General features: G+C 41.1%; 1 protein-coding gene across 1 annotated transcript in view; it reads left to right on the forward strand.

Moving 5' to 3' along the window:
• Nucleotides 1-16,638, forward strand: part of SND1 (staphylococcal nuclease and tudor domain containing 1) — a 419,819-nt gene that overhangs the window by 170,346 nt on the left and 232,835 nt on the right. Inside the window, exon 12 of the mRNA XM_027968778.3 lies at nucleotides 14,296-14,396. Within this exon, the coding sequence (XP_027824579.2) occupies nucleotides 14,296-14,396 (101 nt within the window). The remainder of the gene's footprint in view (nucleotides 1-14,295; nucleotides 14,397-16,638) is intronic.

Here is a 16,638-nt window from a genome sequence, read left to right on the forward strand (position 1 = left end):
GTAGTTTGCTTAAAGATCTTGGCTGCAATAAACTCTTGGCTATAGATGGATTCCTCAGTTGCTGATTTTCTAGTGTTTGAAGGTCGGTACTGTTGTGTGATCCAGGTGCTTCTCAGGATTCTACATATGCTCACCGGGCATTTTCCTGTTACCCTCTAGACCCGCTAGAAGTTTTAGCTTAAAATTCTTTCCCACAGGCTTGTCTGAACTTCTGTGATGATGCTACAGGGGCAGAATATTGTTAAATTTCTTCACTATATTCTTAGGCTGGGCTTTTGATGATCGGATTAGTAAATTTATAGCTCAGACAGTTATGTAATGACTAAACCAGTTTTCTTATTTTGAGTTTATCTTATGTGCTAAAAGACACGGGTACTTTTCTTTAGTAGCAGAAGAATAAAAAAATCTTTCTGTGCTGAGTTATGGAGGAGGGATCATTGGGGCTTTCTGTTTATTCCTGTCCTTCTGTGCTGTAGAATAATTCGTCGTTCATTTTCCACTGTGAAATTGGTGCAGGCTGGAGAGGAATTGGGTCAGCTGGTATGTAGACCATCACATAGAAACGAGCTCACGTGACCCGTCAGAGAGTGATACATTGCTGTGAAAATCAAGGATGTATTCAAACAGGCTAAGTCATGAAGATATGAGGATCCTTGAAACCGTGTTACAGTCTGGTTCATTGTGAGTGAGTGTGTGCAAGGAAACTGGAAAGCAAATGCAGCCAGTGGGAGGCTTAAAGCTTTACAGGGATTTCATACTTTGAAAGAATGTTTCCATAGATTGTATCTGTATCATTTTTGCCATTTTAAACAGTGCCTGAGTGCCTGTGCTGTTTGTCCTGAGCACATGATCTGTTGGGAAGAAGATTCCTTTCCTCGGAAATGGCTGGCTGGTTGTTTGTTTGGACCATCTCCCCAAGACTTAGGCCCTGAAAGATTTCTTTTTCCTCTTAATGAGAGAGTGGTGCTTTTTTTTTTTTTTTTTAATGTATTTGGTTGAAGTTCTCTGAACCGGACAGGTTGGGAAATTCAAATATTTCCTTTATGTGATTTGACTCCAATGGTTTAGTTATTTGTGTTAATGATAGTAGCTTTTCTGCATATGGCATCAGATAGAGCCTTTCTTCTCTCAGCTGATTCTCAGTTATATTTTCTTCTTATAAAAAATAAGATTATTTTGATCATTATAATGAGATTTTATTAAAGTGGTTCTCAGTGCACTTGCTGTTATGGCTGCAGTCTCAAAAGTGTATTTTTATGGATAAACACAATATGGTATATGAACACACTATATACATTCTGCCATAGAAGGAAATAAAGTACTGACATATGGAGCAACCTGGGTGAACCTGAAAGCATAATACCGTGTGAAAGATGTGAGACATGAAAGACCACTTATCGTATGTTTCCGTTTAAGGGACATGCTCAAAACAAGCAAATGGGAAGAGGCAGTAAGTAGATGGGTGGTTGCCAGGGGTTGGGGAGTGAGTGCTCAGTGAGTAAAGGGTTTTTCTTCGGGATGATGAAAGTGTTCTGGAATTATAATGGTGGCAGTTGCACAGCATTGTGGATATAACGAAATTTATTAAATTGGTATACTGTTGACTGTTGGCGGAATGGCTGCTGAATGAAGGACAAGGTGTTGGTGTTTCCTTCTTGATGTTATTGCTGGTTGGCGTTTTACCCAGTGAGTTAAGTGGTGGGTGAGAGTAGGGATGGGGGTGGCTGCTGAAATGTGTGAAGAGTCCCCTCATTAAGAGAAGCATCTACTTGTCTAGGGATTTGCTAATTCATAGACTTGCTTCGGATAATTACCTTTATGTTCTCATTATTAATGGGAAAGCAAGACATTTGGTTCACATGCTTGATTGATTTCACATTTGTATGTTCTCTGTCTTTTGCTTAAGATAATATCAGATTTTGAAATTTTACTTTCCTTCTCTTTTGGAAACTATTTCCCAATTTGTTGACTAGATGTGGTAACAGGCCTTAAACTGATATTTGCTGGTTCATACAGACCGAGGTTCTAATAGGAGCAGTGACTGTGGAGGCAGTTTAGTGGTACACCCAACATGTTCTGTCATACTTCATCACCTTCAGATTATCTGCTGCTGTGAGACAGTGTTTCATTACCAAACCCTTTGCTGATCTGTGTGTTCTGTTAGGGGCTTCCCTGATGGCTCAGCAGTAAAGAACCCACCTGCGTGCAGGAGACATGGGTTTGACCTCTCAGTTGGGCAGATCCCCTGCAGGAGGGCACAGCCACCCACTCCAGTATTCTTGTCTGGAGAGTCCTGTGGACAGAGGAGCCTGGCGGGCTTCAGTCCATTGGGTAGTAAAGGGTTCGACATGACTGAAGTGAATGACCATGCACACATACATTATGTTAGAGCTAAAAATGGAAAGCCCCTGGGTTATCATCAGCCTTTATTGACTGTACCATGATGATGAAGAGAGAGAGAATGAATTTGGTTTTTCAGAGTAGGAAGTCTGTCTGTCTTCTCTACTAATGGGAAATAGGGTTGCAGGACATGAAATGAGGATGTAACACAGCCCTTCAATGAGGAGCCCTTGGGCGGAGGAGTAGAGGAAGTGCAGCAGGGGAAGTCTGCTGTGAAATGTTGGTGCTTAGTTAGTGGTCAGTTGGCAAAGTGGCATTTTATGTCCTGCATCCTATGAAGCATCGTGTAGCTACCTCAGCTATAGGAAGTGCTGCAGATAGTTACAACAAACATGGGCCAGTAGTATCAGTCTTGTCAGTGATCAGCGTGCCAAAATGCAGTTCCTTGTTACGTGACTAGTAGGGAACATATGGCAGGCAGGTGGCGGCGGCAGCATCATTATCAGCACACAGTGAGATTGGCAGTTCATTTGCAGATAGTGATGCCCACCTGCCATGGAAACAGCGCACCCCTGGGCACCCGGAAGTGTCCTTCTAGCAGTGTTCTGCGGCCCTGCACCATCCTTATTGGTTGGCCTGCATGGTGACCCTGGAATCATCCTGGGAATTAGTCGGAAATAAATGGTCAACACTGAAATCTGGTTAGAGGAGGCCAGTTTTTTTTTTTTTTTTTTGATTGAAGTACATGTTTCTGTTGTCTATTTTATTCCATCTACCACTGGTTTATATTTTTAACTTACCTTTTTCTCCTTCAAATGTAATTTAAAATCTTAGAAATCTATGATGTAGAAAGTTGAACATATACCTTTGAAGGTAAGCCCTTCTAACAGTGCTATGTAAGTTCCCCCAGATGGTTTCTAAGTATGTCCCTGAATTCCCCCAAATGAGATTATAGCTACCGTTGTGTCTTTGCTTTTTAAAATTTGAAAACGTTGCCATAGCAGAAGATACAGATTTCCCTTGTTGTCAACAGCTACAGCATATTTATCAAGACATGCTTGTAATAGGCAAAAAATGGCCATGCTTACTGCCAACTTGGAACTTGGGCTAGTGTGAGAGTTCAATCACAACTTGTAATTATGCATTTGTGTTAAACCACCATGAATCCAAAGGACAGAATGCTTATACATACATCTTTGTTTCTATAGAACTATATTCCTTGAAGTGAAATTGCCACGTCAAAAGACACTGCATATTAAATATTAGTACAATTGCCAGTTTGACCTCAGAAGATGTGCCCATTTAGGTTTCTGCCAACAGTAAAATTGCCACTTAGAGAAGCATATGAAAACTGAATGTTGATTAGATAAGAGCATGGACAACAGGGATTAAATTCAACTGGAGAACTAGGTAGAGCTGGGGGATTATGGTGGAACACAGAAGTTTCCCAGAAGTGTAGACGGACCTCCATAGATGTATGACAGTTTTGTAGGAAGAGTGAGCTATAGACTACTAGTCCATCCCATTCTATAGCTGCCTCTGAGAACTGGTGACACAGGCCCATCTAGTTAGACTTGTGGTACCTAGGCATGCGGCTTCAGTTGGCTGTCTTTAGGAGGCAGAAAAACAGCTATTTCATATCCTGCGAAGATGGAATGATTTGTCCTCCATGACCGAGGCTTCTACTCTGTGGTTAATAGGTTTGGAAACATGACTTCTAATGACTGCTGCCTGTGGGTAACCATCTATTTTCCTGGGAAAGTGATAGAAGTATGCTCTTGAATTCTTAGAGATTCTGGAGTAGCTGGGCTCTGTCTGGCTTATGTGGGTAGAATATCCCAAGTTCAAAAATACACACACACACACACACACACATATTTAATCGTCAGATGCACATTACATCAAATTCATCACCTTAGCCATTTTAAAGCGTGTAATTCAGTGGTGTTAGGACATTCTCTTCCTCCTGCAATCAGTCTCCATCTTGCAAAACTGAAACTATGCCCATCAAACAGTGACCCCCCGTTCCCGCCTGCCCCCAGCCCCAGGAGCCATGGTGCACTTTTTTCTTGAAGTCTGACTACTCTTAAGTACCTTATTTAAGTGGAATCATGCATTATTTCTTTTTTTGTGTGTGTGACTGGATTATATAATTTAGCATGACATTCTCAAGACTCATTTCAAATCGTAGCATATGTTAGAATTTCCTTCCTTTTTAAGGCTGAAAAATATTCCATTGACCACATTTTGTTTCTTCATCTGTGGATATTTGGATTGCTTCTGCCTTTTGATTATTGTGAGTAGTGCTGCTGTGAATATAGGCTACAAACATTTCTGAGACCTTGGATTGAATATACCCAGAATTGCTAGATCTTATGGTAATTCTATTTTTAATTTTATTTTTTTTGAGAACTCGAGAAATATCTTTGCTTTGTGTCTCTCTATGAGTAATGGAAATTGAAGGATTGTGAGTCTGGGAGAGGGCTTCTTTGTACAGCTGCTGAGAGGTAGCTTACTTCAGGAATCTAGGCTGTAATTGGTCCCTTTGACCTAGGTTTAAAATCCACTGCTAATCACCTAATTTCCTAACATTTTATGTGTGGGCTGGAGACTTGGCTGTGTGAATATACGAATACTGGGTGGTGGTTTTTTTTTTTAAAGGACCTGGATTTGAAGGAGAACACAGATGCAATCAGGATGGTCTTCGCTCAGTGTCTGTGTGTAGTTTCAGACACCGACCTCAGGTGTTGCTGCTCTATGCACGCTGTGCCTTTGATCGGGGAACTTCGTTTCATTTAGTGGGCCTCTATCTTCTGTGTGCAGCGCTGGAAGAGGAAGGTAGTCTAAAGAAAGGCTTACGATGGTAACACCTGACCATCTTGGAATCTTTTCTTAGCAACACAACCGAGAATAATTTATGTAACAGAAGAGCTGTGTCTTTGGGCTGTTTTTCTTTGTGCCATTGGCAGGTATTCCTTAAGAATTATATTTTTTCTTTATATTTCTCCTCTGAGGTCACCATACATTTCTCTTTGTCCAAGTTACCGTTTTTTCACTTTCCATTAACTTACCTGAGTACATATTTGTTTCCTTGGTCTGAATGACTTCTAAATGCCACCCTTTGGGCATGCTGGAGAAATAGGTATGCCCTGAACTGTGGTGGACACAGGGTGGCTTTTCTGTACTGATTTCACAATATCCAGCCCCCAAAGCATTAGGAATTGATCAGAACTCTTGGGCATACTTGAGCTCCCACTTTGATTGCTTCAGTTTCTCAGTTTGGCTTTTCGGTGAGTGGCCTTTTCCTTTGTAGACTGGCACAGATTTGTGGAGAAAATGTAATTTAACCTTTTTGTTTTTATCCCTGTCTTAAAAGCATTCTTTTCTTCCAGTCCTATGATTGAGATGCCATTAAGCAAATACCCTTTCTTCATATCCCTGTGCTTCTCATCTTAGTTTCATTTTAGCTGTTGTTTTCACAACTGGGTGACATTGTGTGTATTCTACACAAAGGCATGAGTATCTCTGTATATTTGTGCTGCTTGTGTGGCTGGAACTCCTCCAGGGAGAGTTCTGGACGGAGTGATTTAATTTCCCCTGACTGCTGCTGACCTTGGAAATTTTGGACACAGATGACTGTGACTGACACTTGTATAGAGGAGAAAAAAGACCCACACTCACCCTTCATCCTCCAGAGGAAGGCAGTGGAGATGGTGGCTCTGAGGAGAAGAAAGAAGAGACAGGAAGGAGACCCGTGTGACAGTTTCCAGTAGTGTTTTGGGGGCCGCTGGCATTCTTGGGTGTGGATAGTGTGGTATGACAATTAGGTATCGGGATGAGTTCAACCATGATGCGTAAGATAATGGTTAGAACACTGATGCAAACACAGGTTGTGCTTTTCAGATGCATCTGTAGGTTTATAAGGACTTGGGAATCAAGAGCATTGATGAAAATACTTGTAACTGTGAGGTTACTTGCAAAGAGGGGTTCCTGTTCATCTCTGATCCTCCTCAGAGTTACTTGAAATATTTTCAACAGTCAGAACTTCATCCCCTTGATGATTTCATATGTGCTTGTTGCCTACCTTATACATAAACAGTGCCTCATTTCTGACCATGGTAATGTTCCGTTTTTGTCAGGGTGTCATCACTATTTCTAGAAATCATTGCCCATTGCTTTGATGACCTCTTACATAAAACATTTTCACGTTTACTTGCGAATCTCATGCCTGGGTATGCTTCTAATTAAATAGTTACCAAACTGAGTGTTTATCGGAAAATAGTGATGTCCACTTAAATGAATGCCTAATGTCAGGTAGAGACTCTTAGCATCTCCACAGGCCCCATCGGAAGCTGGGTTTTACCTGTCCTCTCAAAACAGATGAATGCATCTGACAAGGGGGTGGGAAGCAGTGGTTTCGTTTTGTCAGAAACATCAAATAAGAGAGCTCCTTGACTCTGTGCTCATCATAGAGGTTGGGAAGCATGGAGGTTCATGTTCCATTGATGAAAATGAAATGTGCTCAAAATAGTTCTGACTCTGTGGGGGAGTTGGGAAGGGTGATTGTAGATCAGAGAAAGCAACATAAATACATGTGAATAAACAGCCAGCCTCAGCACCTAATTACAATGATTTTGAAGGGGGTGTTACCAAATATGTCTAGGCTGGTTGGAGAGGTGGGAGAGGATCATTGCTTATGTCTCCTTTTCTTTGCAGCATAAATGTGTACTTTTTTGTCAATGCATCTGTGAAACTTCTTTTAATTTAAGACATGTCAGAGCTAAATGATGGCCTAATGGGACATAGAGATTTCCGCTTTTGTCTGTGCTTACAAACATAAATGGTTCACATCTACCAGTTGCTCACTTTCTAATAACACCATACTCAACAAAGGCATTAGTCATAACTACAAAAGCAGGTGTTTCTTTACCGTGAGTTTCTAGTTACCATCCATTAGAACACATTGGAAACATCAAGGTGAAGAATTCTAGACTTGGGTCAGCAAATGAAGGATAAAGTTCAGCCACTGATTTGGTAGAGAAGTCACTCAAAAGTATCTTCCTCAAACATTGAACAGAATATATTCCACGATGACAGTTATAAATCGGAGAAATTTTCCTTCTTTGTGTACACATTTATTCTCACCCCTGAAATGTTTTTTAGAACCGAAAATTATGTAAATACCTTGTCTTTCTAGTCTAATTAAATAATAGATTTTTTTTAGTCAGAAAAATGAATGATAAACATTTTATTTTTTATACCATGTTTTTTCATATTTGGTTTGAGTATTTACAAGGATTCATAAATATAAAATAACAAAAGTTCCTGGGAAAAACTAGAGAAGGATAGAACCACGAAAGGTAGAATCATGTATAGAAGGCTGAGGCTAAGACTCTGGTCCCGTAATGAACATTCTGGGCATGTACAGTCCAGTATTGTGAGTGCAGCTATAAGTGGCTGCACACTTGAAGTATTGCTGGTCCAGACTGAGATGTGTTTTTCTTGCACAACAAACACTGGATTTCGAAGTCTTTGTCAGTGAAAGAAAAGAAACCCAATACCTTAAGAAATACTGGTTATATGTTGATATGATAATGTTTTGGGTGTTTTGAGTTAAATCAGAAATACTTTTAAAAACTAACTTTCTGTTTCTTTAATGTCACTGGTAGCTCAGCTGGTAAAGAATTCACTTGCAATGCAGGAGACCCTAGTTTGATTCCTGGGTCAGGAAGATCCCCTGGGGAAGGGATATACTACCCAGTCCAGTATTCTTGGGCTTCCCTGGTGACTCAGATGGTAAAGAATCTGCCTGCAGTGTGGGAGACCTGGGTCTGATCCCCAGGTTGGGAAGATGCCCTGGAGGGAAGGTATGGAAACCCACTCCAATATTCTATCCTGGAGAATCCCCATGGACAGACGAGCCTGTTGGTCTATAGTCCATGGGGTTGCAAAGAGTCGAAGACGACTGATTGACTAAGCACAGCACAGAAGGTGTCAGTATACATACGTTGCTTTCATCTGTGACTCTTGTTGTTGTTGCCTCCTGAACAACAAGGATACATTTGACATCTCCTTATGAGAGTTTAGCTTGTGTCCTAGTAGATAGCTGAGCTGGGAATCACATGCCCAGAAGCAGGACCAAGAGACCCTTGACAGTTTTGTTAGATGCTCATCCTATATCTAGATGAATGAGTGACTAAAATGTGTTTCAGATTTTAAGAAGATAATCTCTGATACTTTTAAAATAATTATGTATGCTACTTGTTAGCAGGGAGAAAAGATCAAGAATGCCTAAATTAATGTCCTGTTATGCCCAGAGCAGATGCCAACTTGGTTGCTCTCTGTTATCTTCCTGATTTTGTAAGGCAAGGAGCATCCCCCCCAAACACCTCTAGTTAGCCTATTAGTTGAGTTGATTCCCCACATTCTGCTTCAGTTATCTTTGGTAAATACAATCTCCACAACTAGTACCTGCTGATTAACCTGGAGAGGGTCTAAATAAGTACTAAATAGTGTATCATTCTTTAAAATAAGTCCTATTTATCTGTAAGTTGGGATGAATATGGATGAGGTACATACTCTTGTTTGCTGTGGCTCCTTAAGGAGAAAAGTGTATTTAATTGAGTGTTTCTGCCTAATGACTTAAAGTCAACATGTGCCTTATTTATGCATATATGTACGTGTGCATGTATTTATGTATTTATCTCACAGACACTTATCACCTACCCTGTACCAGGCTCTCCTCCAAGAAAATCAGTATGTTTGTCTAAAAATAACTGACACATAGAGCTTATTATGAGTCAGGCTCTGCTCTAAATGTTTCATGTATATGAATGCATTTCTCTTATAATGGTGAGATAGGTAGAGTTATCCATGTTCAACTGAAGCCAGAAGTGAGGTTACTTCTCCAAGTTCACAGAGTTCAGAGGTAGAATTGCTGGGAACCAAACCTGGAACCCTCCTGATAGCTCAGTTGGTAAAGAATCTGCCTGCAATACAGGAGACCCCAGTTCAATTCCTGGGTTGGGAAGAACCCCTGGAGAAGGTTCTAGACTACCCACTCCAGTATTCTTAGTCGTCCCTTGTGGCTTAGCTGGTAAAAAATCCACCTGCAATGAGGGAAACCTGGGTTCAATCCCTGGGTTGGGAAGATCCCCTGGAGAAGGGAAGGGCTAGCCACTCAAGTATTTTGGCCTGGAGAATTCCATGGACCGTCCCAAAGAGTCAGACATGACTGAAGGACTTTCACTTTCAAACCTGCAGCCAAGTGGCTCCCAGAGCCCGTACTCTTACCCAAGCTGTTGAAATATTTTATTCTACTTACTTTTGTCTGCCTGTTGCCTTAACCAGACTTGCCCAGATGATGTGTTTTCTGTTTCCATCAAGAGGATGACAGGTCCCATGAGAGCCTTTTTCGTGAGGCAGGGTATTTTTTTTTTTTAACATCTCTTTGTGGGTTTATGATTGGCCATGTGGAATAGTGGATGGGATTATATAGTAATAGCCTCATGTAACAGCCCAGATTCAGGCTTTGGCCTGGAAATGTTAGGTATCTCTTATGCACAGATCTTCGATTATCATCAGCATCATAAAGTCTACGGAGTTCTTTGGTGGTTTGACAGTATTGAAGTATGAAGATACCTGCTCATCATCTAGTGAATGATTAGTTTCATGAAGAGTATCCATAGATTGAATTCCTTAGGTGTGGCCTGAGTGTCTTCTGTTAATACTAAGCTGTTTCCAGACTTTATATGAGATTGGGATACAAATTTGGTTTTAAGTTCTTATCTTAGTTCTCTGAAGGGTCTTTGAAATTGTTTTCAAGGAGAATTCCACAATGGACCATGGAGGAATCAGATTGCCTGCTACCCTTTCTTTTTCTCTGAGAGCTTCTTTGAAAAAAAAAAAAAAAAAAGTAATATGCAGAATTACACTTTTCTTAATTTAAAGCTTTATCTCAATTTCAAAATATTTCTTCCCTCCCTCATGCTTTAGTATATAGAACAGAATGGTCAACAGCTTGACCATGTGGTCCTAACCATCTCATTTAGTGTCCTTCAGAATTTTATGTCTGGAAGGGTTCCTGATTACATGTATCAATTCATCAAAAAATTATTCACTATATATACTCCTACTATATAAACCCTGTGATGCTATATAGCACACAGTGATGGCTAAATTGTCTTCTAGGATTCTCAAGTTCAGTGACTCTCTAAAGTTCTCGTCTAGTGCTCTCATTTACCAAGTGAATTGCCTGAGAAAAGTGAGGCCTGGAGAGGTGATGTATGACTCATTCATAAGAGAATGACAGGTGGCATCAGCGGGGAGCTGTGGACTCCTTGTGGTTCTTGCTGTATAGAGGGCCAGGCCCTCCCCTTGTGTCCGTACATGTAAATGCTTGCATATACCCAACGTTCCGGGAGCATCTTTGCTGGAAAGATGAGGGAAACGTTTGCATTAACCCAATACTTCTTTTCAACTCATGCCATCCCATATGTAACCACCCACAAGCACAAAATTCAGGTTGTTATTATTCAGATGAAGACTTTGCTAAGATCTGCCATTGTTTAATTGAAACTGCTCTTTATCAAGTGATTGACAAGTCAGGGATGAGTATCTGGAGATGAGAAACTCCAAGGCAGGAGAGCAGAGCTCAGACTCCCCAGGAGAGGGACATATATGCTAATTACACGTTGACTTTAATTCTTGGTTTGTCATAGCTGTCTGCAGGTGTGCGTCTTGGCTGTGGGCTATTCTCAGGGCCTCATTTGTATTTGAGATTTTCTTTAATAATGTTACCTCCCCCAATGAGCTCTTTAATCTCTGCCTTTCAGTTCTTTCTCTAGATAGAGGAAAAAATTAATTGGCAAGTGAATGTAGAATGTAGTTACTAGTTCTTTTGGTGATTGAAGATGAAAGACTTGGGAGAGTGGGGTCTTTCCATTGATTTCCTTTGAAGACAGTTTGGGGATAGCATGCCTTTGGCCTGGAAGATGAGATGCGGAGCTGTTCATTGCCAATACACCCCTCACCACAGCCATCACCACCGCTACTCACGTAGCCTTCCTGGTGAATTAGCATGATTTCTGGGAGAGCGCTGATGTTACTGTGTGCCATGTGCTTGCGCTGATGAGCCACTGCCCACTGCCATCTCCTGAGGAGGAGGCCTGTCATTGGCAGATGCAAGGTAACCTTGAGATTCACTGAGTTTATTTTTAAGCAGGATGAATTATTTTTTCCCCCTGGTAGTGAAACTGAGGACTTGAGCTTGTTACTAGATGGATTGGGTGAAAACACAAAAATAGGTGAACATCTCTACATACTTTTTGACTTGCCCCCTGAATGCCCCAAATTGGACCATACCCACTGTTGGTACCCTACTGGGCCCTGAGTTACTTCATGTACTCCTGAGTGGGTGCTCTTGAGGTTTAGCTCCTGTTCAGTGCTAATTTCCTGTGTGATTTTTGCCATAACTTCAACAGGTATCCAGCCTTTTCCTTCTCCCAGAGGTTATTATCCGCCCTTGCCAGAGGAGAGTTGCCAGAGGGGTTGGTCAGAATAAATAGCATGCAGAGGACTCTCTCCCTCCCAGAGATTGGAGTCAGCTGTGCTTCTGTGTATGTAGACCGCCCATTCCTTGCCCTCTGGGCTCTAACAACTCTGATCAGCTGCATGTGGGGCAACTCCGAAAACCTCTTTGTTGACGATGGTAGTTTTTCAGCCTTGCCCCCACCCCGACTCCCTGTCTGTTCACATTCCTCACATTTATCTATCTCCTTAGCTTGGACAAAGTGATAAGGCTGAGCAGTAATGTCAGTGTGGACATCTGACCTAAGGAGTCCTCTTTATGATTTCTTCTGAGTTGTTGTATTATGACAGTACTTCTCATGAGAAAGATTTGCCTTGCCTTCAGCCCTTAATTGGCTTTCTCACTGATAGGGCTTCTTGTTGCTTTTAAAACGTGATTAGGTAGAGTGAGTGATCTGACAGTCAGAATTTGGAGGCAGCTGTTCTTCTGAAAATTTCCATATTCATTTTTAAAATGGATTTTTGAGGAGCAGGCAGATTGAAGGGATTTTGGTGGTGCTCACCAGCAGTGTGGTTGATGCTCATACATCGCACTGTCTTCAAGTAGCTCAGTGAGAACCAAAGTGGTTTTTAGGAAAGGTGATTCTGGACTTTCAGACTGTGAGGATGGCCTCAGGGTGCTTGACTTCTCAGTACAGGTATATAAGCTTGGCCATGACCAAAGTCAAGTATATGCCTTAAGGCTGTAATGCAGGCTCTGTATGTTTCCTGATGGACACAGCACGCCACTTTGTTTTGACACACAAACATGGTCATCTTGAAAGGTTTCATAAAGAAAAAGCACTGCTCGACGTGTTTGTGTCCCTATGTTTTGTATATACTAGGATTAGCCCAGTATTAAAGGTTCTTCTGCTCCAGTCCATCCTCCTCCCGCCTCACCTCCCAAATTTCCCAAGTCCACCCCTATTGGTATTCAGTGTAGCCAGCTGTGTTGTTTGGATTCTTCTTGATAGTTCTTAACTTGGGCCTTGAGAACTATGGCAGACTGAAACTACATGTAGCTATTCTGTTGAGGCATTTCATATTTTTAAACAGATTTTCAAAGCAGTCTGGAAAGGTTAGAGAGCTACTTTACCAAAATGTCTAGGAATCCTCCAAGAATATTCCAGATTTCTTCTCTGTCAACTGAAGTTTATGTAGGACCCTAAAGGTTCAGCCATTTGTCCTTCTCTCTTGACATCAGTCATCTTTTAGGTTCTACAGCATCTTTTAGACTCAAAGTAGAATTGAGCAGAAATAAAGAGAATTTCCATGCGCCCACCCACCCCCACAGGCCCCGGCCATGTACTTCCTCCTATGTTATCAGTAGTCCCCCTCCAGAGTGGTGTATTGGTTATAACTGGTGAGCCTGCCTGGACTCACCATCATCCATAGTACATCATTTACTCGGGTTCACTCTTGGTGTTCTGCATTGTACAGATTTTGACAAATGTGTAATGACATGTATCCATCATTACAGTATGATCCAGAATAGCTTCACTGCTGTCAAAATCCTGCCCCCTCATTTGTTCATCCTGTCTCATCCTAACCCCTGGCAATCACTGATCTTTTTACTGTCTCCCACATTTTTGCATTTTCCAGAACGTCACAGTTGGAATCATACAATAGATAGCTGTTCGATGGGCATTTTTCTCTTAGCAGTGTGTGTTTCAGATTGCTCCATGTCTCTTCATGGCTTGACAGCTCATTCTTTTTAAGTGCTGAATAGTATTCAGTTGTGTTCATGAACCACAGTTTCTTTACTCACTTACTGAAGAACATATTGGTTGCTTTCAAGTTTGGGCATTTATGTTTAAAGCTGCCAGAAACATCCAAGTGCAAGTTTTTGTGTGGACCTAAGTTTTTAACTGGTAGAACATATGGTAAAAGTTTGTTCTATACAAAACCATTGCTCAGAGTGGCTGCACTGTTTTGTATTCCCAGTAATGGTGAACGAGAATTCCATTTGTTCCATACCCTCACCTCCATTTGTTGTCAGTGTTTTGAATTTTGGCTATTCTAATCGACGTGTTAATAGTTGTCTTAGTTTGCATTTCCCCAATTACACATGTGGGGCATATTTTCATATGCTTATCATCTGTATGTCTTCTTTGATAAGATATCCAAGTCTTTCACCCATTACAACATTGGGATTTTGACTTTCTTACCGTGGAGGTTTAAGAGTTCTTCCTATATTTTGGATACTATAGTCCTTTATCCAAGATGGCTTTTGGAGGTGTTTTCTCCCAGTGTGTGGTTCAGCTTGCAGTTGTTTTTTAAAAATCTTAGACCCACAAAGTCATACCATGAGTGAGCTGTGCACACGGGGCTGCTAGTGAGCTGTGTTGCAAATCCTCAACCTTAATTACCTTGATTTCTTATTTTCAGGTCAATGTGACTGTGGACTACATTAGACCAGCCAGCCCAGCCACAGATACGGTGCCTGCCTTTTCAGAGCGTACCTGTGCCACCGTCACCATTGGAGGAATGTGAGTGTTCTGGCTGGTAGCAACTTGGCCATGGCTGGGAGTTCTCTTCTCATTCATGTCTCTCCTCCCTTTCACCCCAATTTGCTTTGTGTCACTCTTAACACAGTGGCTTGTGATTGTTATATGCCTGTGTAGCACTTTGTTTGCAGCGTACTTCACAATTGCTCATTAGTTAATCATATATTTTCATTATTGTCATTATTTAAGATTTATTGGGCTCTGTGTCCTTGGCACTATGTAGCATTCATTATTACTATTAATAATGCCATTTATTGAGTGTCAATCAGGCCCTTAGGTACTATGCAAAATTAGAAAGATTCTCTGTGTATTAGTTTAGGAAGTTTAATTGTAATCCAGAAAAAGAAGAGAGGTTAATTGGACATTTTCTTTGAATAGACATATGTAATCAGTAGATGACAGGGTCTTCATCTTGTGTTCCACCGGCTGTACCCTGGTTACGTTCCAGAGTCTCCTGGGAGCTTGGTTGACGAGCAGCCTTCCAAGGAGGTATCTGATGGGGGCAGGAGGAAGCCCGCTGGGCCATGCTTCCACAGTAAATATTAAAACAATCAGTCAGTCCCCAGTAGCAATTCTTACTCTGCGTAAAATATACCCGCATGCTAATTGTCTCCTTCTCTATTTAACAGTCTTAAATGGTGTTTGTTACCAAACTGGTATTTTGCTTTTGTTTTAAAAGGGGGCATGGTGGAAGGGAAGAAAAGAATAGGTTTCTCATTAAAACAGGGATTGTCTTACTGCGAGTACAGTGGAGCCCATTGGGAGAAACACCTTTCTCTAAGCTATAGCCTGTCTCTGACAGGAAGGATATGGTAGCTAATGTGCTTTCCAGAAGGTCTCCTACCACACAGGAGCTTCTCCTGTGCTCGTTCCAAACACCACACTGCCGGCCCGCCTCTCTCCCCCACCCACCCCCGCCCTGCCCCCCGCTTCCTGTTGTCGCTTTTAGAAATAAGTATTTTTAGGTGCTGTTACTGCTCCTATACCTATCAATGTTGTTGATGTTAGCACAGCAATCAGGGTCTTCACTTTTGCCAAGAGGAACTGAATATAGGATTTTGATGTCATTATCTTAACACCTTCACAGGCGTTGGGTTATTTTTAGAAGCAGGTTCTTGAGAGATTAGATAATGTTTTCAGAATGGGGAAAACTGGGAAACATTTTGCTCATTCTTCTATCTGTCTAATTTGCAGTAATGATTATTACCAATTTGTCACCAGTTCTTAGGAGCTCAGTACATGCTTTCCTCCTGTGGAGAGCCGAAAAGTGAGTGTTCCCCTAGACAAATTTAAGATTTTTGCTGCCACAGACAAGGAGTCCTCTCCAGTAATTGCTTCTTCTATCTACCTCTGGTAAAGACAAGACCACTGCTGTCAAAATGCACATCTTTTTGGCAGATGGTTTCTCTTCATGCTTATCTAATGGCCCATTAGAGTGGAGGGATTTTTTTTTTTGGTTACCACTGAGGTATATTGTCAAAATTTATGCTGCTTAAAATTAGATATTCTGAAAGTGTTCTCGTAGGGAGTTAACCTTGACCTTTCTCTCTCCCTGTTGTCCTAAGATGGTATTTGATTTACCAAAGTCCTTACCTCGAATTAGACCAGCCTGGCAGGGTACCTGGGGTGCCCTGCTATCCAGGGCATTCCGAATACTACTGTAGGAAAGTTGAGGTATGAATAATGCCAATATCCAAATACTCAACTTAGATTTTAAAATTACATTGAAAGTCTCCTGATTTTAATAGTTTTTTGATAACATTGGCTAGAACAGAGGATTTATGTTTTTATCCCAAATGTTTCAATTCCATTCTTAACATAATGAGTTAAATATACTGAGTTTGCTCATGGATTTGTTTCTACTAAACTAGACTGTCTTGAGTAAATTCCTGGGCAGTAATTGGGAGAAATGTGAGGATAGCCTAATATCATTAAGACCTAGCTTCGCTAGATAGTGAGCTCCCTGAAGATAGAGATTATCGTCTGTTTTATTCCCTGCTGTAGTCTCAGTGTTCAGCAGTTCATAGGAGTTCAATAAATTTGTGAGTTATTTGTTTACTATATTGCAGTGTCCTTTATGAAATAAAATAGGGAGTGTTTAGATGTCTCATACCTGGGACAGCTGTTTCTTCTGAGCTACAAGTTGGCTTTAATCTGCTAAATATATACATTAAAAAACTTGTATCCGATGCAGTAGTTTTTCCTGTTTATTTGGTTATTGGAA

Source organism: Ovis aries, chromosome 4 (assembly GCF_016772045.2).
Source record: "Ovis aries strain OAR_USU_Benz2616 breed Rambouillet chromosome 4, ARS-UI_Ramb_v3.0, whole genome shotgun sequence".
Classification (NCBI taxonomy): domain Eukaryota; kingdom Metazoa; phylum Chordata; class Mammalia; order Artiodactyla; family Bovidae; genus Ovis; species Ovis aries.